Source organism: Lepisosteus oculatus, chromosome 6 (genome assembly GCF_040954835.1).
Source record: "Lepisosteus oculatus isolate fLepOcu1 chromosome 6, fLepOcu1.hap2, whole genome shotgun sequence".
Taxonomy (NCBI): domain Eukaryota; kingdom Metazoa; phylum Chordata; class Actinopteri; order Semionotiformes; family Lepisosteidae; genus Lepisosteus; species Lepisosteus oculatus.
This window is the reverse complement of record NC_090701.1, coordinates 25,417,435-25,437,934: the sequence shown is the minus strand read 5'-3', so window position 1 is coordinate 25,437,934 and position 20,500 is coordinate 25,417,435. Positions and strand designations below refer to the sequence as shown.

At 36.6% G+C, this 20,500-nt stretch overlaps 1 protein-coding gene across 2 annotated transcripts; it reads left to right on the top strand.

Moving 5' to 3' along the window:
* The first annotated feature begins 2,662 nt into the window (after nt 1-2,662).
* Nucleotides 2,663-20,092, top strand: LOC102687231 (Y+L amino acid transporter 2-like). Of its 2 annotated transcripts, XM_006634288.3 has the most exons (10): nt 2,670-3,389; nt 6,543-7,071; nt 9,442-9,567; nt 10,711-10,855; nt 11,714-11,837; nt 13,789-13,892; nt 14,460-14,556; nt 15,769-15,918; nt 17,748-17,931; nt 18,354-20,092. In XM_006634288.3, the coding sequence occupies exons 2-10, from the start codon at nt 6,561-6,563 to the stop codon at nt 18,446-18,448; spliced, it is 1,536 nt and encodes a 511-aa protein (XP_006634351.2). In that variant the 5' UTR covers nt 2,670-3,389; nt 6,543-6,560; the 3' UTR covers nt 18,449-20,092. The 2 variants fall into 2 exon arrangements, with proteins under 2 accessions (XP_069047207.1, XP_006634351.2); XM_069191106.1 differs by lacking the exons at nt 17,748-17,931; nt 18,354-20,092 and adding an exon at nt 16,638-17,741 and having other exon boundaries at nt 2,663-3,389.
* Nucleotides 20,093-20,500: the final 408 nt, after the last annotated feature.

Sequence of the window (20,500 nt, the reverse complement as noted above, 5' to 3'; positions counted from 1 at the left end):
CCTCTACTACAAACAGATAAAATGGAAAGTCCAGGGAGGTTTATCTAAAATGACACTCTCTACAACTTTACCCTATATCCTGACACACTGCATGTAATATGTGTGTACGTGCTTACATTAAATGTCATCTGCCAGGTGTTTGCCCAGTCTTCATCTAAATCTGTTTTAATTTCATTTTCTACTTGTACAGCATTTGCTGATCCTACTATTCAGGTAACAGCTGCAAATTTGACTAGTTTCCTAACAATACCAGTATCTAGATCATTGATATACATTAGGGAATATGAGTGGTCCCGGTCCCTATTCCCATAGTACTCTATTAACTAAATTGCCTCAATCTGAGCATTTAACTGTACTCTGTTTACTGTGTTCTCTTAATCTGCTTTAGTTTCTTTAAGCCCAATGGCAACATAAGACAGGGGATCAAAACATTTATATATTTACTTACAATGCAAAGTAAAACCAAATATTAAAGCAACAATATTTCGCATGAACTAAAAAACAGAGAAATAAGAAATAAAATGAGATTTGAAACAATGTTCTTGTCATGCTTCCCTGAAATCAAAACATTTAATCAAAATTAAAACTAGATGTTTGATCGGGGGTGGCATGATGGTTCAGTGGTTATCCTTGCTGCCTAGCAGCTGTAAGGACCTGGGTTTAATTCCAGATCTGAGATTGTTATCTGCAATTGTGTATGTTCATATGGGTTTTCTCTGGGACCTTGTTTCCTCTCACTATCCTGGTACATCAGTTGGCTTCTGGGGGTGAGTGTGTATGTTTGTGTGTGAGTCCAGTTCCATTGTGACCCTGTATTGGATGACCCTGTTAGAAAATGATTAGACTGATGTTCTGATCTGCAGCTTAAAGTCTTATGCAGTTTTGCAGTGGAGTTTTACACTGCTGTCTGAACCCACTTAGGAAAGCAACTGTATGGGAGTGACAAAGCTTAGACCAAGTCGTGCTTTGGGATCACACTAGATAAATGGAAAAAGTTTGTATGTAGCAAAAAGTGGGGACTTTAAACTAAGGAAAGCTATGCTCATGTTTTACAACACAGTAGTGAGACTAAGTTTCGAATATTGTGTTCATTTTCATGTTTATTATACTAGTACAAGAGTAATATGGCTTTTTATTATTTTATTTTGAAATAGTTTTATTTTGAGACTTCAAAGAAGAGCAATAACTAAGATTTATGGTCTCGGGCAATTCTCATACAATATATGAGAATATATATTATGTATATCTATACAATACCCATATTACTCTACATATACAATACAATATGCGTACATATTCACATAACAAGACTTCAGCATGTTCAAATGCTACTTCTCAACTCTTCTTTCTCAAAAAGAAGACTGTAACTCAAATGTTAGCCTCTTTGGCTCCCAGTTCATTATAGGAGTGGACTCCTCCATATTGAAGTGAATTGCTAACAAAATGCACACTTAATACAGCATTTCAATCCAAGAGTTACCTAGTAGTGGAGAGAATTTACCAAATAACTTTTGGCAGCAAAACCTTTAAATACAGGGCTTCTAAATTGTGGAATGACTTGCCTAATAGCCCCTAATAGGGCTGCCAATGTTCATATTATGTTACATAATTTTATTTAGTTCAAACTGTTTTCTTCCTCCCAGTTACTGTTACACACTTTCACAACTTTTTATATTCCCACTGCTAGGATCCAACACCAAACCTGGAAATCCTGACAGCTTGTGACATCAGAAAGCTGGAATGCTAGACTCACAATGGCCAACCCTTGTCAAAGATCTGTTATAGTTAATTTACCACAAACCCATTAGTTTATTGTAGTATTAACTGCTTCATAATTCTGTGCAGTTCACAATTTGTGAAAAGCCTTTGGTAATTTATTTATTTGATTGATTGTAATTAATTAATGCAACTAAATCTCTTCTGTGTAGAACAGGTGAATAAATGAAAACTAAATTATTTTTCTCACAATGAGTTGTGAGCAGCTTGATGGGGCTTCATAGCAACATGGTTGTGGCCAAAACTTTGGACTCATTTTGAATGATTCATTTTGATTTTAATTTATACAATCAAAGGAGCAAGACAGGCCAAAGAGGCTCTTCTTGTGAGTCACGTTTCTCATGCTCCTTAATTTTCTTAAGGTGGAAATAGAGAATTAGTAAGATTTTACCATGTTCTCATGCTGTTTAAGCAGAAGAAAACATTCCAGAGACAGCCATGATAGGTGTGGTAAAAGTGAGAGTGGTAAATAGCCAACATAGACAATAACATTTACAGATGTCATTATCAAGCTTTGCACTCCTTTTTTTCTGCTACTGTGGATTCTTAGATAAATAATCTAGTGCTTGTGTTCAAGCAGGCAAGCTGGGCCAATGGCTTTCTCTATTCTGTAATCCTTATTATGAACTAAATCCAACCTAAACCCAGAAGAAGGTTCCACAGCTAAAACGTTGTGTTTTCTTTCTTCTCTTTTCAGCATGGAATAAACCTATTACTTGTTCTTTTAAACGGAACCATGACACCATAATACTGATCTTGACCATGATTCTGTCCAGGGGACCAATATTTTGTTACAAAACATAAACTAAAAGTCATATTATTTGCTTTTCCTGTTAAAAAATAACAAAAGAAAAATATATTTTTTTCCTTTTTACCATATTATTTATATCTGTTTTCCTCTGTCTTTTGGAAATTACTCACCAGCTGTATGCAGGGCTGTGAACTAGCATATGTCTGATAAGAAACAATTCTGTTTGGTAACATTAATGAAGGTATAAATTAAACAGTAGCTTCCTTATCACAAGTAACATTTTCAGCTGTTTCTCACTCATCCCTGAATAGGGAAAATCTTAAAATCCATTGCATAATCAGTATTCTTCAGTTACTTTTTCAGAGGCAGTGCATTCAGGGTGGATTGGTGGCACTGTGGCTATGGATCTGTGCCTGTGACTGGAAGGTTGCTGGTTCAAATGCTATGGCTGGCAGAGAATCCTACTCCGTTGGGCCCCTGAGCAAGGCCCTTAACCCCAGCTGCAAGAAATTGTATATGGCTAATAGAGTGATCTTATCTTATTCACTTGTAAACATCTGGGAACTGGAGCTGTACTCCATCTTGTGGTAAGAAGGCTGCATGATGTAAACAGCTGAAAATATTATCTTCTAGACACACAGTTCCTGGAATAGAGGAAACCTGAGACTGTTTATGTCTGAAAACATGTTGGAGCTGTGTGGCCTTCTGCTAGACTTCATGAGCCTTTTCCTGTGATTACTGTTTCAGCCTCACATACAGTATATGCTGTCATTTTGTTGTTGACTATACCTAAATCAAAAGGACAAGTGTATTTATGGCATTAGCCTTTTGAACTGCTGTTCTCAATTTATGTTCTTTTTAGGTAAGTTTTGCTCTATTTTTTGTTTTTGTTTATTCTGCTTGTGCCCTGTTAAATCTTTCTGACCTGAAAATTACAGAATGTTGTATTACTTGTCTGTACTACTCTGTACTTATTACAGTTTGTGCCAGAGGTTTCTAGAAGAAACTGTAAAGGCTCTCCGTATAATTAATAACTATGGTTGGTTTATTTTATTTTACTTACATATATATCTACCTTTCTTTTGTCCTTCCAAACTGAGTATGAAGTTAGTATAATTTATTAAAAACAATATTTCTAAAGAGAGTGAAAGTTGTGCCTTTAATAAGAATATATTTTGTCTTATTTATAATGATGATTCAACATTGTGTAGTGAGCAGTCAAGGGAACAACAGCTGGGTGGGTTATTTGCTTTTTACCTTTAAATAATATTGGGATCCTTTCTAGGCTCAGGTTGTATAGTTAGCCTAAAGCTAAACCTAGCTTTATATATAGATACAGTATATACTGTTGGTCAGATGAAAATTTATACTTTCTGACATTTTCATAATTTATTTTCATGGGATCAGGTGGCCAGGGTTCTGGGGTGCCAGTCTGACACTGTAGCTTCTCCCACAAAATCCCCTTTATTTTTTTTTCTAATTGCCCCCCATGTTTTTTGTATTTTTCCATTGCTGGGGGTCTGGGTTGGTCTATGTCATGAGCAATGGGCATAAAAATAGATTCTTAACAAACATGCAGATAAACTGGAACATCTGGGATGCAAAATAATCAATCTTGAGAATCCAGACAGGATTCCTGAAAACTCTGGTGCAGAGCGATTTTTTAACTGAGTGGGGAAACAGTTTCCAAACAGTTTCTCCAGTACACAGACACCGATCTTTCTAAGAGAGCAAGGCTGGCAAGTGAAGACTCAAAGATGAAGCTGCTGTGCAGGGTCAAGGAGAGAGTGGAAGCAGTGCTCCAACTGGGATGAAGAACCGGAAGAAAATTAATAATGATGAATGGTTGCCTAAGCATTAAATAGAGGAAATAGCAATTGAATAATTGAAAACATAATCGCTTATTAGGAAGGATCATAAAAAGGGGATCTGGTCAGAGTGACAAGCCCTGGAAAACCATGAGCCCTCAGGAGAATGCAACTGTTTTCCCAGGGCAGCGGCTAGCCACCAATAACCTAATTAACCATTCTGTAAGAACGTTAATGCATACCATAAACCGTATTTGAAACAAATGATCCAACAGTAAATATCCTCTAGTAAAGTATGTAAAATCAGATTCAGTAACTTTTAATGAGAATAGACGTTGCTCGTTCTAGGTTTTAATCACAATACTTCTGGGCTCTTTTTTTTCTACAGGTGTGTCTCCATTCTGCAATGTTTTTCTATGCCAGGATTGTCTTTGCACCCCAATGCACAATTTGTTTATTCCTTTATGTACTATGTATGCATTACAGGCTTCAAATAAACCCTTAGAAGCAGATACTATTTTGGAATAGGAATTTAAATTTTGTAAAAAAGGCTATCCCCTATAAAAATATTTAATTTAAAATCTTCATCCAAGAACCCTAACCATCAAATGATCCTTTAAGATGTCCTTAGACATCTGCCTTAGACAAAATCTTACAAAGATGGTCATCACTGTCCACTTTATCGAGTGTAGATTGATGTTGTACAGGTTATTAAGTTTTGGGAACAGGTCAACCTGCTTGCCCATTATTCTAAAGAGGGTTATTCTGTGTTCACATTAAGCATACTTTCTGGATTAGGACTTATCTGTGCCACTCACAGTGGCAGTAAAGGATCTGGCTGGGTGATCTGGCTGACAGTGGTCTGACATCACTGCTCCTGGCCTGTCTTGATAGAACTCATTTGGAACTTCTGTTCTGTTGTGCCTGTGGGAGGACAGTGGGGTCCTGAAGTTTTGCTGCCAGTGCAGTCAAAGCTTTGTTGGAAAGGGGGCTAAACTGTACCTGTCTGACCAGATTTTGGGGGTCCTTAGGTAGAAACCTGAAGTGGAGTAGCAGAGGAAGTGTTTCATTTCATATTTGATTAATTGCATTTGGAAAAATAGTTTTTCACAACAAATAACATTTAAATAGAAAATATTAAACTAAATCACTGTATGAACACGTATGATCACAGTATGAACCTGCTGCTTTTCATTTCTGAGATGCTTCAAGGATTAAAAATTAATTTCAGAACATAAACCAGGTTGCTGTTGTTTGTAGATCAAGTAGGTAGGTGCGTCAGCATTAGAATAAACCTTTACTTGTTCTATTGTATGTAGATGTTGTATATTGTTGTTGGTAGACCAGTAGGTGGCACTTTTCCATCAGGATCAGAATTTCCATTGTCCACTTCTCCAGTGTGGTGATAAGGTCTAGGTTATTTAGTCATTAATTATCCTAAGCCAATGTTCAAAAGAGTAGAGATATTAACCCTGAAGATTCAATCTGGACTACCTAAAATTACCTCTTAATTCAATCAGTGGATCAATTTCTCACCTCTCTACCTGGCCTGTAATGTAATAGAACTGCTAGTGTATAATGACTGCTGCACATGTCCTTTCCTATATTAACAAGTGTTTTGGATCCTTTGGTATAAAAACACTATATATATATAAAATTCAGCATTATTATTATCTGAAGATGAAAATTGTAATATATACCATTTTGAAAGCTCGGTACCCTACAATTTCTTTGTAACAAAACTTAAAGCTAAAAGGCTTAGGATCCCTGAAGTGTCAGGACTTTAGAAATGGACAACGTGATTTTCCAATGGGCTTCAGAGCATTGTGTAACACTATTTGCCATCCCTTTCTCTATTCGTCACAATCACCTTCAGGAATCCTGCAAAGATTGGAAAAGGAAATTAATATGCCAAATACCTAGAAACAGCAACCTTTGCAGTTTGCATAATAAAATAAATCCAAATGCTAAAAACCATGCTACATAGCTGGTGACAAGAGCATGCACCTTTAGGTCTCAGTTTATGTACAGTATATTGTATAGCACAAGAAGTAAGTAACTTGTTTACAGTAAATTAATATATAGTTGAGGCCTTGGACCCAACATGTACATGGAATGTTTGTAGATTAATATTGTCTGGTGTGCTTCTGAGAAATGGTTACATCTTATTAGTACAAAGTTTTGATTTAATTATATTTCTTTTATAGTTGCCTTCTCTGTGAATAATGAAGAAGAAACTTTATGAAATGCCTTCCTGGGGCAGCACTTTGTGCTCCAGGGATGATGCAACATCCATCGATGAGAACCTGAAAGGAACGGGAGAGAAGATGCAGATGAAGAAGGAAATCACGCTGTTGAATGGCATCTGCCTGATTGTGGGTAATATGATTGGTTCTGGGATATTTGTTTCACCAAAGGGGGTTCTCATGTACAGCACCTCCTATGGATTGTCTCTGGTCATCTGGGCCCTGGGGGGTATATTCTCAGTTTTTGGCGCCCTGTGTTATGCTGAGCTTGGCACAACAGTCACCAAATCAGGAGCCAGCTATGCCTATATCCTGGAGGCCTTTGGTGGGTTCATAGCCTTCATCAGGTTATGGTCCTCCCTCCTCATCATTGAACCATCCACTCAGGCTGTCATCGCCCTCACTTTCGCCAACTACCTGGTGCAAGCCATGTTCCCCATCTGCCAGCCACCATACGACGCAGTACGACTTATTGCAGCAGCCTGCCTCTGTAAGTACATCTTCTCAGAGCCTGTTGTGTTTCTTCCTGGAGAAGATTTATTTTCTGCATTCATTCTTCATTCATTTCTTCCTGTTAAATTCTTGTTATTAGTTATTTGGATGTTTATTTGTCAGGTTAACCTCCTATATACAGTATAAGCACAAAAAAGAATTTAGACTTTCCAAGAGGTCATGCTGAAGCACAAGAATGTAAATGGAAATGCAAGGTAAAATCCTAAACATTCCATGCATGTTTACAGTAAGAAACACATATTTGAAATATAATTCTGTTGTTTTATTTATAGTCTCTGTGTTGGTGGGTGTTTTCTTTTTAAGAGACGAACCAGCTTCTGAATCTGCTCTCTATGTTCACTTGCACTAGCAAGAACTAAATGTTCAGCCGTTGATGCAATTATTAATTAAAGGCTGTCTCATTTCATTATTAAATTTAATTTTATATTAAAAAATAGTTGTGTATGAATTATCTGCTTCAGTAACTTAGAGTTCTTTGAATAAGAAACAAGAGTAAAATATACATGCAGTATACAACATGGTAGATATATATTTTTAGAAAGGAAGAAAATAGAAAAAGCACATAATTGCAACAGTGCGTCCTTCTTCGGGTGCATCAAAACTAAGATTGGTAGATTAATTTTACTTACAGCAATTTGGAGTTTTACAAATATAGGCATATTGATCAGATTATAGCTTTTCAGGGCATGTTGGTACTTCAAATGGGTAGCGTTTTTTCAAATAGAATTGTGTAGAATCTTAATATGAAATAGACACACTGCTGTAGTTTCCTGTATGAATTAAGTTTCCTGGGTATTATATTGAAAATCCTGAACAGAAATATATCATTTTTAAACACTTACACTAAATAAGGGCTTGAGAATATGTGTTCCTGAGTTATTGTACCATGACATACCATGGGATTAGAAAATTGAGTTTTAGGACTGGGGTGGGTCCTCTGGTACTTGCTTAAATATCTTCTGGTCACTGTATCTCAGCACATTTTTTGCTTTAATTCCATATTCCTCATTGATATGTATGATTTAATCATCTACTGTTGATTTATTCAATTCAATTTTTCAGTTCAAGTGTTATTATCTCCTTGGGAAATTTGTTTTACTACAGAGGCCAACACATCAATCAAACAAAAACAAATATTACCAACAAAGAATACAGTACATCAGTGTTACAGGAGATAAGAAAGTTATTTTACATCAAACATCAAAGGGGATGAAAGATTTCCCAAGTCTATTATCATTACACCTGTGAACACAGAGGCATCTCCCAGATAGTAGGAGATAGTGTAAATTCACACCGGACAGGGTAAGCCACATACTCCACAATGCTGTTTGTCTTCTTTATAACCCTAATTCTGTAAAAGGCATTCAGGTTTATATGATTTGCCCCAATCATTTTGCTCTATGTGTGCAACTATTAAAATCACCCAAAACCACATTATGAAAATGAATCTGGGAATAATAATAATAATAATAATAATAATAATAATAATAATAATAATAATAATAATAATAATAATAATAATAATTGCTTATACTTATATAAGTATTCTGGACACTCCACTCAAAACGCTTTACAGGTAATGTGGACTCTCCTCCACCACCACCAATGTGCAGCATCCACTTGGAATGTATTATCCTGTTTCTGAGTAATAATAATTTTAGATGCTTCTTCCACATTTGCTCTAGGGTGGATATAAACAGTCGATATAAAACGCTGGCTAAAGACTCTTGAGAAGTAAAGGAAACAGCAGTTCAATATCAGGCACACACACACACTCTAATGTACAATATAACTTGAAACCAATGGTTATTTACTATTTGACAGACCTCTCCGCCATGATGTTTACCTGTGGTTGCTTGGTCTCTATCCAGCCGGTGTAGTGAAGACCCCATCGTTATCCTTCAGGGTCTCGTCTAGCCCATTTAGAGTGTGATTATTTATGATCTACATATATGTGTTTCATTTACAAGGAGCTTCCAAAACCAGTTGGCCTTTTCAAACTGTATTGTGAAGACTGTGCTTTAATTTAATATCAAGCTCTTAATGTCGTTGTGAGGTTAGGTGTGTGTTATTTCCCTAATCCCCCTGCTTCACAATTTACAGTCCAAGGAAAGTTTCTAGAGTTTTCTTTTTTTTTTGCTTTCGGTATAACACTGAAATTAAATAGAGCATATTATGTTAAAAGAAAATGTAAAGAGATAAATTTGATGTACTATACTCTTTGGGGCACTGCTCTTAGAGAACGGATTTCTTCACATTAAATATTTGGAGGGAGTATTTATTCTTCTAATTTGCATTGATTCCTGTGAAAAACTGACTTATTTCCTTTTTTTCTGCTGCCAATTAGGCATGCTGACCTTCATTAACTGTGCATATGTGAAGTGGGGTACTATGGTACAAGACATCTTTACCTACGCCAAACTGGCAGCCCTTATTTTAATCATATCTGTGGGACTCACAAAAATCATCCAAGGTAAGAAAACAGGTCAGCCCTTGTACACTGCAATGAGATCCAATGTTAGAGAGCACTTTATGACAAAGCACAGATTCAAAGTCTCTGTGGATCTGTCCCACTTATCATTTTTGTTGCTTTCTTTGTTCATTTACCTGATATTTATAATCCAAGATGGCATGAAAGGAATAACAAAATGTCATGCAAAAGCAGTGTATTAAAAAAAATATTCAACCCTTCCTGTATCCCATTTTGTGAAATAAAAATAATGCAAGTGTTTTTTTAAGCTTACTGTCATATTTAATTCAAAACCCGAAAATCCAACTAAAGATGTCTAAGTAGGATGAGTTACAGTGAATGTCAGCAAAAACTAAATAGAAAAATATGAAATATGTTGATTTCATATGTATTCAGACCCGTGAACCTTTTTGTTGGAAGTAATTTTGTCAGCAATTAAAGCTACAGTATAAGTCTTTTTGGGTGACTCTCTAGTCACTTTGGGCACTGCCTGATGTACTTTTTGTCTATTAATGTGCTCAAGCTTTCTAAAGTTGATTTGAATATACTAATGTAAACTACTCCTGTTTTCATGTCTTTCTACAGATGCCTAACAGCATCTTTTCCAAAACGTTATCTAGGCCACTAAAGGACATTGTTTGTGACATTGCCCTGCTGAAAGATGAAATTTTATTTTAGACCTGAAGAGGGTTTTCTTCTAAGATTTGTCATTACTTTTCTCCATACTTCAGTATGGTTCCATTAGCCTTGACAAGCTTCCCAGTTCCTGCTGATAAGAAAACAGAACCATATCATAATGCGGCCACTGCAATGCTTGACTGTAGGGAGTGATGCACTATGTATTTACAGTATTTAAGGGACAAACATGCATACACTTCTTGGATTTTAATGCAATATCCCATGTTACATAATTAATATTGTAAAGACATTTATATAACACACAGTAGATCTTAAGCCTAGTAATAAATGTTGAGGAAAACAAATCATTGATAATTTCTGCAGAAATAAAGAATATACTGTATTATTACAATACAGGTCTAATAAACAAAGCCCTCTTACAGTAACACAAATTTGTTGCTTTGTCTAAAAGCAGGAACTCTGGCCAAGCAGGCTTGTTAGGGACTAAATTTCTGTTTTGTCGTGTAGGAGAGACACAGAACTTTGACAATCCTTTCGAGGGCTCCACAGTGCAGACAGGACATATAGCCTTGGCTCTCTACTCGGCCCTCTTTTCCTATTCTGGCTGGGACACCCTTAATTTTGTCACAGAAGAAATCCAGAACCCGGAAAGGTAAGCTGTTTTTTTCATATCTCAGATTGGCACAGCCCTGACTAGTCCCGGGATGTAGAGCTTAAACACAAATATTAATGGGGTTCAGCCTCTACCTAAACTACTGCAATACTTAGCCATTGCAGCAAAGGAAATATTAGAACAGGGCAAACAATTTTTCCAAATAGTAGTGTTCACTCCCTGCTGTGTACATGGAATCTTGAAATTGCCCCTTTGTGTGTAAATAGCACCCAATTAGAGATGTTCACTTAAGCTTGAGAACAGGAGGTGCATTTTGCACAATGAGTGATGGGAACATGGACATACCTACCCAGCCATCTTGTTAAAGGTACCCTGGCTTCTTTCATGTAGCAGCTGATGAGATCTTGGGATACATTAGCTGCCAGAAATCAAATGACCTAGGGAGCTAGAGGGCCGTTTAATCACATCCCAATATATATATTTTTTTATTTTCTTATAACTGAATTAGGCTCCTTCTATTTCTATCTAGTCTAGTGATATTTCCAGGTCCTCAGACACATCCCCATAAAAACTGCAAAGACTGTGAATCTCTAGAGGATAAGTAACACTACTTTTTAAAAAGTGAAGTACTTCCTTTAGACATATATTTTTAAACAGCAAATAGAAGGAATTTTGAATAGGACGATGAAAGCTACATTCTTAGCTTAAGATACTGAAGATCATTCCTCATGAAGATGCACCAAAAACTGAAAAAACTTTGTTCAGTTTTTAAAATACTGATTAATAGAATTGTATTATTCTGAAGCAACATTTAAATTCTTATACCCTACGCATGTGTTATTTATCTCACTTGTTTTTATTAACAATAACTACTTGTCTCATCTCTTCATTGTCTAGGAATCTTCCGCTTGCCATTGCTATATCCATGCCAATAGTGACGATCATCTACCTTCTCACCAATGTGGCCTACTATGTGGTGCTGGACATGCCATCCATCTTATCCAGTGATGCCGTTGCAGTGGTAGGCTGTAGTATTGAATTTGCTTTATAGGAGGAGACATATTTCACTGAGGTGCAACTCCAACCACACGTGGTGCATGGTAGCCAGTACTCACAGCAGCCCCACTACACAGTAGACAGAGAAGCACGATGTTGCTTCACTACACACATTTAAGGGAAGTCCAGAGTAAAATTGTAAAAGGACAATGGGGTGAACACCCCTTCAATTAGGAGCTCTTATTGACCAAGCTGTTAGGACTTCATTTTAACATCTAATTCAAAGGATGGCTACTTCCTACATTCCAGTGTCTGTAGTTACAGAGAAGACTGACAGGAGACTTGATGCCAGTATTCAAAATCCTCAAAAGGTTCAATAAACCAAGACTTCTTCAGAATGATCAATAAAACATAAAACATAAAAAGAAGGTACAAGGAGAAAATATGTTTGTGTGTATTTACTGAAAACCTGGAACAGGAGACACCACTTTACACAAAGAGATGTGGGGGGCTGGAACACTTAATCCACCCATTATAGTGAGGCAAAACCCAGACCTCTTTCACAAAAAGATTTAATAACATGTAGTAGTTCAGGTGGGTAGCTGCGTCAGCAATCATAGGCTGCAAAGGAACAAGTAATAGGTTTATTCCATGCTGAAAAAAAGAAGAAAGAAAACACAACGTTTCGACCGTGGAGCCTTCTTCAGGTGTGTCCTTTCTCACACCTGAAGAAGGCTCCACAGCCGAAACGTTGTGTTTTCTTTCTTCTTTTTTTCAGCATGGAATAAACCTATTACTTGTTGATTTAATAACATTGTTTGATCAATTTCCTATTAACTTCCAAATGGAGTAGATGGCCCAACTTCTCCTATCCACTGCAGTATTGCATATCATTTGTTAATAGAATGTGAGAATCTAACTTTTGAACTTCTTATGCTATTCAGATACTTATGATATTCAGTACTTTGATGGCCTGAGCAGCACCACACACTGAGCCTGGGGGACAGCATAAATGCCATTTTCCCCTGACAGACAAAACCAAAAAGAAGTGTAGGCTACAGAGTCTTGAATAGTATAGCTCAGGAACTTTTACACATGGAAGCTCTTCTTTAAAACAGATATAACACGCCTTATAAACAAAGCAAATCCTCCTCAATTAAAAGTCTGTCCAAGAGGTCACATTGCACCAACACAAACCCCCTGCTTCCCAGAGCTTCCACATCCTTCAATACACAAATGACCCATGTAATGAAACCCATCTGAAAATCTGAAAATGTATATATTTATATATAAAATATAAAGATACTGTATATACTGTATGCAACCACTAGACACCACTAGACACCGGGTGAACTATCTGCAAGTCTTTGAGGCCCTGCAAGGCTGCCTCTACTGGCAGACACATAGAAATTCAAGTAGGTAGCTGTGTCAGTGTTTTGACTGATTTGCTAGATGAAGTAAAAAATGAAGTGGAAAGCTTACAAAGAGATCAACAATGTTTTGTAATGTTTTTTTAAACTGTTTACCTATTTATAATATTTAATATGTTGTGTATATTAGTTCATACTAAGATTTATTTGAGCACACCTCAAAAGAAATGTTCATTATTATATCTTGTACTGTGGGGCATTGAGTTCAATTCTGGAAATGGGGTGCTCTCTCAGTGAAGTTCGTATCTTCTTCCGCGTTCATTTGACTTTCCTCTAGGTGCTCTGGTTTCCTCCTACAATCCTCCAAAAATATACTGGTAGGTTAAATGGCTCCTGGGAAAATTGGTCCTGGTACATATGTGTGTCTGTCTGCCCAGGATGGACACTACCTTGTGCCCATTGCTTGCCAGGATAGCCACCAAACCTGAATTGGAAGAAGCAGTTAGAAAATGGATGGATGAATGGAATTCTTGTATAAATACAGTAGCATCATAGATAAATTCCATTTGCAGTGCTTCTTTATGTGTTTTGTTGGTTTTCCTGCAGACATTTGGAAATGAAGTCCTGGGACGTGCCAGTTGGATTATACCTATTGCTGTGGCCATGTCATGCTATGGAGGGTTAAATGCCTCTATTATTGCTGCCTCCAGGTATTTGTTAATGAAACAAATCTTTTAGATAGGAACAGAAACAACCTTATTTTCAGCACTTCTAAAAGATGGACCACTTGAGAATATCACAGTCTGCTGTATAATAATACGTTAGAAATAAATGAGATAAAGTCACAGCAATAATGACGAGAGATGAATTTGTTCTTAGGACACAATTACAGTAGAAATGCTACAAGGTCATTAAGGCAAGCAGATTTCCAGGGAAGGACACACAATTTAGGAGAACATCTGTCACCTCCAACCATTATGCTCCCTTTCAATTAAGGACCTGTTTCAAAATAACTTTTCAAAAACAACAACACAAAAATATCCAGTGTCATGTAACTGAGAACTTGTAATAAATTTACTGAGCTAGATTTTTGCTTGTAGAGTACATCTACCATTTTGTCAAAATGTTAATAGAATCAGATAATAGGCTTCAGTGTGTAAGATGCTAAATTACAGCCAGATTGCACGGGATAAGAGATACAACAGCAGATAGTGAAAATATTTAACCGTTAGATTTCTTTAGGTTTCTCAGAAGATTTCCTGACTTTCTGTTTATAGGTTGTTTTATGTGGGAGCAAGAGAAGGACATCTCCCTGACAGTTTAAGTCTCATCCATGCTGAGCGCTTCACTCCAGTCCCTGCACTGCTATTCAATGTAAGTGCAAGGGCTTTATGAGCTTTCAGACTGACTGAGAGAAAAGAATCTCTGTAGATCTTGATAATAGTCATTACATGTGGCTGTAGCTGTGTCAGCATGCGTAGGCTGCAAAGGAACAAGTAATAGGCTCATTCCATGTTGAAAAGAGAAGAAATGTTGTGAATCCGAAACGTTGTTTTTTCTTTCTTCTCTTTTCAGCATGGTATAGTCATTACATTGTATTTTCCTACAATGCATGAGAAAAAGAGAAGGGATTTCAAATCACTACTTCATATATGCCTCTCTGCATGTGATTTCTTTGTTGCTGGAATTGTGATATTTCTGGAATCCATTCACTAGCTCACAAAAGGTACAGGTCACTAGATAATTTATCAATTAGCTCATCAAGTTAATGTGGACCTTGAGTATAAACTAAACAATAAACTCAACTACATTCACTAGGGTATGAAGGAACTTTGAACACAACAAACCCAAGAAGAAAGACAGCAGAGAAAACAACTATCGCTGAAAACGTTCAAACAATTTTCAGTGCCATGACCTACTGTAACTATGAATGTGTGACAAAATCTATTCTGATTCATACAGTGTTTCGCAAAAGTATAATGTATTAATAAAAAAAAATGTACTGTATATGTATTAATAATAAAAGTTGAACGGTGTCTGTATGCAATAATAGTGGACATAATCATATGATTTAAAATTAAATTGGTGAGATATTGGATAAACATGTATTAAAGTAACACAAGGGATAAAGTATACCATTAAGACCCACACACTGCTTAAATCAGGCTGTTCCACCTGGGTGAGCAACAGGGCAAGGAGGAAACTGTCCAGGCAAACAAGTGCAGGACCAACGGTGAAAGAACAAATAGTGAGACTCAGTCATAACTGATGAGAAATCAGTTCTCATTAAAGAGTCCCATTAGTAGTTTCTAGTGTTACCAGATACTGCACCTCTGCCTTGTGAACCACCACACTAAAAATGTGCAAATAAACAGCCAAGATCATTTAAACAGCAATAATACAGAATTGCTACTTTAGCTTTCTTTCTATTGATTGTGCCTTAATGAGTAAACAATACGGTTGGTTTAACTTCTTAGTAAAAGTTATTTATGTTCTGTATATCTTTTCTTTCCAATGTACACTGTATTTGACCCCTATGTGTTTACTTCATCTTGAGTGTTTTGAAAGCTGTTCCTTTCTCTCTAGGGCTTAATGGCGTTGGTGTTTCTTTGTGTAGAAGATGTTTTCCTACTCATTAACTACTACAGCTTCAGCTATTGGCTATTTGTTGGCCTGTCCGTTGTGGGCCTCATCTACCTGCGTATCACTCAGCCTGACAGACCCAGGCCTGTGAAGGTAATATATATTAATAAAAGCAGATCCGATATTTAATTGACAGTAACATATGACTTAGACTTAATTATCAATAAATATGTACTTCATTGCACAACTGCATCGTGACACATTATCCAACAGCTTTTCTTTATAACATTTCATTTTTCAATTTTCTGAGTAAGCCTAAATAGAATTAGACAAAGCAAAGACTGGCAAAAGACCTAGAAATCTGTAGTGAAAGACTGCTCCTATTGTTAAAAAGCTCAGTTGTGTTTTTGGTAATTATTAGATATTAACTAAACTCTGTAGATTCAGCTAATGCATGAAAAACACAGAATTGATCATCTTTATCATAGATACTATATGGGCTTTTTTGATACTTTACTGTATGTAAATTGTTCATCTAATTAATCACCCTCATAGAGTTATTGTTTATTTTTCATCAGTCAACTCAGTTCTTATATACATTTTTCTGACCAGAAGAATGTCTTCTGTATGCTTCGGAGACCTTTATGACATTTGCAACAATTATTATGGTTAGTAACACAGCTATACACTTAGAATATTAAGGGGAATCGTATGCTTGTTAAAAGAAAGAAAGTGCTGACGTTTCTGAAGAGAAGACTGATATTGATAGTGATATTGATATTGATGTTGATATGCCCTACTACAAAAGACTGATCTGCTTTAGCAGTGTGGGTTGGATTGATCTTCTTTTCTTCTTTTACTTCCAAGAGCAGAGGTAGAGGGAACTTGTCAATTGAAACCACTAATGGATAGGTTTCCTTCTGGTAAATTGACTCAATCACCACAAGCAAGGAGATCTCTACACTCAGCAGATAGAGTACATCTTCTTCTCCAATCCTTATAAATGTTGTATGAGAACTGACTTGTAAAAAGATATGTCAGACGATGCAGCAGTATATCTATCTCACCATAAGACTTAAAAGCCCTTCAATACAATCTAGACTTTGGGGATTTAATGCCTTCATAATTAAAGATATCTTTAAGATCATAATTTTACTTCCTGTTTCTTTTCAGAGTTTAAGTCATTTTTTTCTATCAACACCCAATCCACTGACAACCCATCTCTATTATGGAAGACTGCAAGGGGTTTGGTTATATCTTATGCAGCCAACAAGAGGCAGAAAAATCTCCAATTAAAGATCTTAGAATCAAAATTGACAACATCTTCAGATAGACTAAAAGGAATGTCTGCCCTTCATTCTGCACTAGAGTCCCTTTTGACACAGAATGAGACTTGCCAAGCATAGGATATTTGAACATGGTGAAATATATAGGTTATCTTACCAAAGAGAAGGCTGCTTTTCAAATTTTTGCTTCAATTATTGACAGAAAAGGGACTTTCTAAGCTTTTAAAAAATAAAATTAATAAGACTTTAGAAGGGTAAGTGTCCAAAAGAGTTGGCCTCTTGCACTTTTAAATATGGGCTTCAAGCTTCTGTCAAAAATACTTGTGACACATCTCAAGGGGCAGCTGTACTTGATAATTAACAAAGATTGGCCTGGCTTCATTAAAGGCTGCAAGTAATCTAACACTGTTCAAACACTTTTTAATGTTATTCAGGTATTTCAGAAGCAAGTGATAGATGCTCTTTTGTTTCTTCTGGACACCGAGAAGGCATTAGACTATTTTGAGCAAGAAAACAAGGAGCTTTTCATTTATCCCTTGATTGCAAGAGCCTTCTACAGTAAATTACTACAGTATCAGCCAGTTCAGTTCAGTTTTTTACCCTTCAGAAAATACATAACTTCAGGGAGCAGGTACAGTATGTGAGGTAATGCCAGTGGGTTCTATCAAGGTCTAACTCTACATCCCTTCCATGCAGTTGACTCTCCTCTTCCCTGTGATCTACTGCCTGTGCAGTCTGTTCCTGGTCATAGTCCCTCTGTATGGAGACACCATCAACTCTCTGATAGGAATTGGCATCGGCCTGTCGGGGATTCCAGTGTATTTCTTTGGTGTTTATCTACCTGAAGACAGGAGGCCTAAGATTATTCTTTGGATAGGGGGTAAGAAATTCGGTACATTCTAAAAACCTAACTGGTAGAAATCAACCAACAGTGCACATTGTTGACAACTTTGGTTATGCTGTCTCAGAGAAAATGTTAAGACAGGAAACATGAAGTGGAAATGAATGATATGGATAGGGAAAGTGAAAGGAGTGGACTGATTTTGTTTTTTAAAAAGATGGTGACATGGTTTTCATATTTGCCTTTTTTAATCTTGACCTAGGTCCACTGATAATACGTGAATAATGAATGTGAAAAGTTAAACAATTAAACTTACATGTTTATATGTTTTACAAATAGGACTTATGATTTATAAGCTTTCAATGTAAGTAAGCTCTGATTTTGTGCACTCACCTGATGTTGACTAAGGATATTTTTTGTCTCTCTGTCTCTCTTTCTTCTGGTTGGTGTTTGCTATTCAGCCACTATCACCAGGTATACCCAGATCCTGTGCTATTCCTGCCTGACTGAACTGGACACAGAGCCGGAGAAACAGACCAGCAGTAAAACCCAGTAACCTTACACATCATTTTCTGATGACACAGAGGAAGGGATTTTGTAGGGCACAAAAGCGGGGGTTTTGTGTGTGTGGTGATTGTGTGGGAATGAAAAATTTCCAAGTAACAGTAAACAGGTGATGGAGATGAAGAAGAAAGAAATGTGTAACGCTGGGGTTTGCTGTGGGCAGAATTGAAAGGCTGAAATCGTTCTTGCACAGAAAGGAGGAACACTGTAAGAAATTGAAAAATTCAATAGTTTTGTTTCCTGTGTCTTAGTTATTTGCTCTTAGCCAGAGGGCGCTCCTACTCTGTCCTGTCCCTAGTTTCCTGTGCTTAGCTGTCCTTCCAGTGTCTCTCTCTTGGGCTATATATTTTTGGGTCACTCATTCACCTTCGCTCAGCATTGACGTTTGTTTTTCCTGGGACCCGCCTAGCACCAGGCCGCCGCCCCATCCGTAGCCTGAGGGCACAGGTTTCTAAACGCCAATTCCACAACTCTTTGCACTGCTGAGCCCGATCTAACTCCCCGTTCTGACGCTTTGCATAGGGTCTTTTCCGCTCTCCTGTCATTCCACGGTTCATCCCTTCCGACGTCCGTGACTAATGAAGTAATGAAGTTAATTGTAATGTTCTTGTGTATGTACTTTATATGTTTGTTTTACAGAATGTCATTAACATAAACTTTCTAGAAATATATTTATTTGGTTGTGTTCTAAGGTTTTAAAACTGAAAAGTCCTTGAAAAATTGAAAAGGTTTTAAAATTGGACAATTGTAATAATTTAATAGTACTCTGCTGCAGTGGTATTAGTGGTAGTGGCTGCAGTCATCTTCATCACTAGCTTTATTCCCTAAGCTATTGTTTTAAGCTTTTAAGTACAGAGTAGATAATTTCAATGATACATTTCCATAACCCCAAAAAACATAACAATACTGTGGATAAACAACATACCTGTGAAGAAATGTACAGTGATGGCAGACCAACACAAACTGTGTATAGAACATCCTTATTGTTTGAAATAAACAGCCATGGTAAGTACACTTAAGATTCATACAATGACATGAACAACTTTAAAAATATAACAGAAACCATCCAACAATTTACACATAATATTGACAGAAAATGTAATGTTACTGGCGTAACCAAAAGATTTTGCCAATGACAAAGTTATTTTTATGACATAGACCAGCCTTATTCTAAAATCTTTATACTGCTAAACATACAAGACTACTAAACATACTTAGGACTCAAGGTGTAAAACAGTAGGTCTGAAGGTTATGACACACAGTGTGTACACTCAACAGAAAAGTAGAGGAAAAAATTATTAAAAGCTTTGTTTAAAATAAAATAAAATAAAATAAGCTTTTTCAGAGAGAATTGTGAAAAGATAAAAATCACCAACATTGTTGAACCTTCATATGTAGTGAACATTGTTTAACAGCTAATTTCACTGTATATTCATCATCCGCCCATTGTTAGCACCCTTGTCCCAGTAACAGTTTAAAATAATCTTTTCAATATTTAAACACAGGGAGGGAGAAGGTTTAACATGAATGGAGTTATTGTGTGTCAAAACAAATAAAAGTGTGTATGTTTTATTGTTCATTTCTCAATGAAAACAGGGGCACACAAATTCCAATAAACTTGTTTTTTGTGCTCTGACTAGATATTATTCTTATCTGATAACCAGAACTTGAAACATCTGTCTTGCCACGGACAATGCTTTGTACAATTTCTTTAACAGCCCCTTGTCTCTCAAACTGACAGCATTCCCCCTTAAATGTTGTACATCAGTTTCTTTGAAAGACATTTTTCTCCAGAACCTAGAGATTGCCAAATAAAAGCAAATTAGTATTCTTACAGCTTTGGGTGACTGAGAAGTGTCTCTTAGATTTGAGATAAAGTTTGTGACACTGGGAAGAGTAAACATAACCTTATAACTTCAAAGCAGAGAGGATGTTTGCTAAAGTCTGGGGGTGCTTGAGCAGAAACAAATGTTAAGATTATTTTAGCATGCCTAGGCATGCTAAGATAAATTGTGGATTAATGACTGCAAAGGAGAAGGGCAGA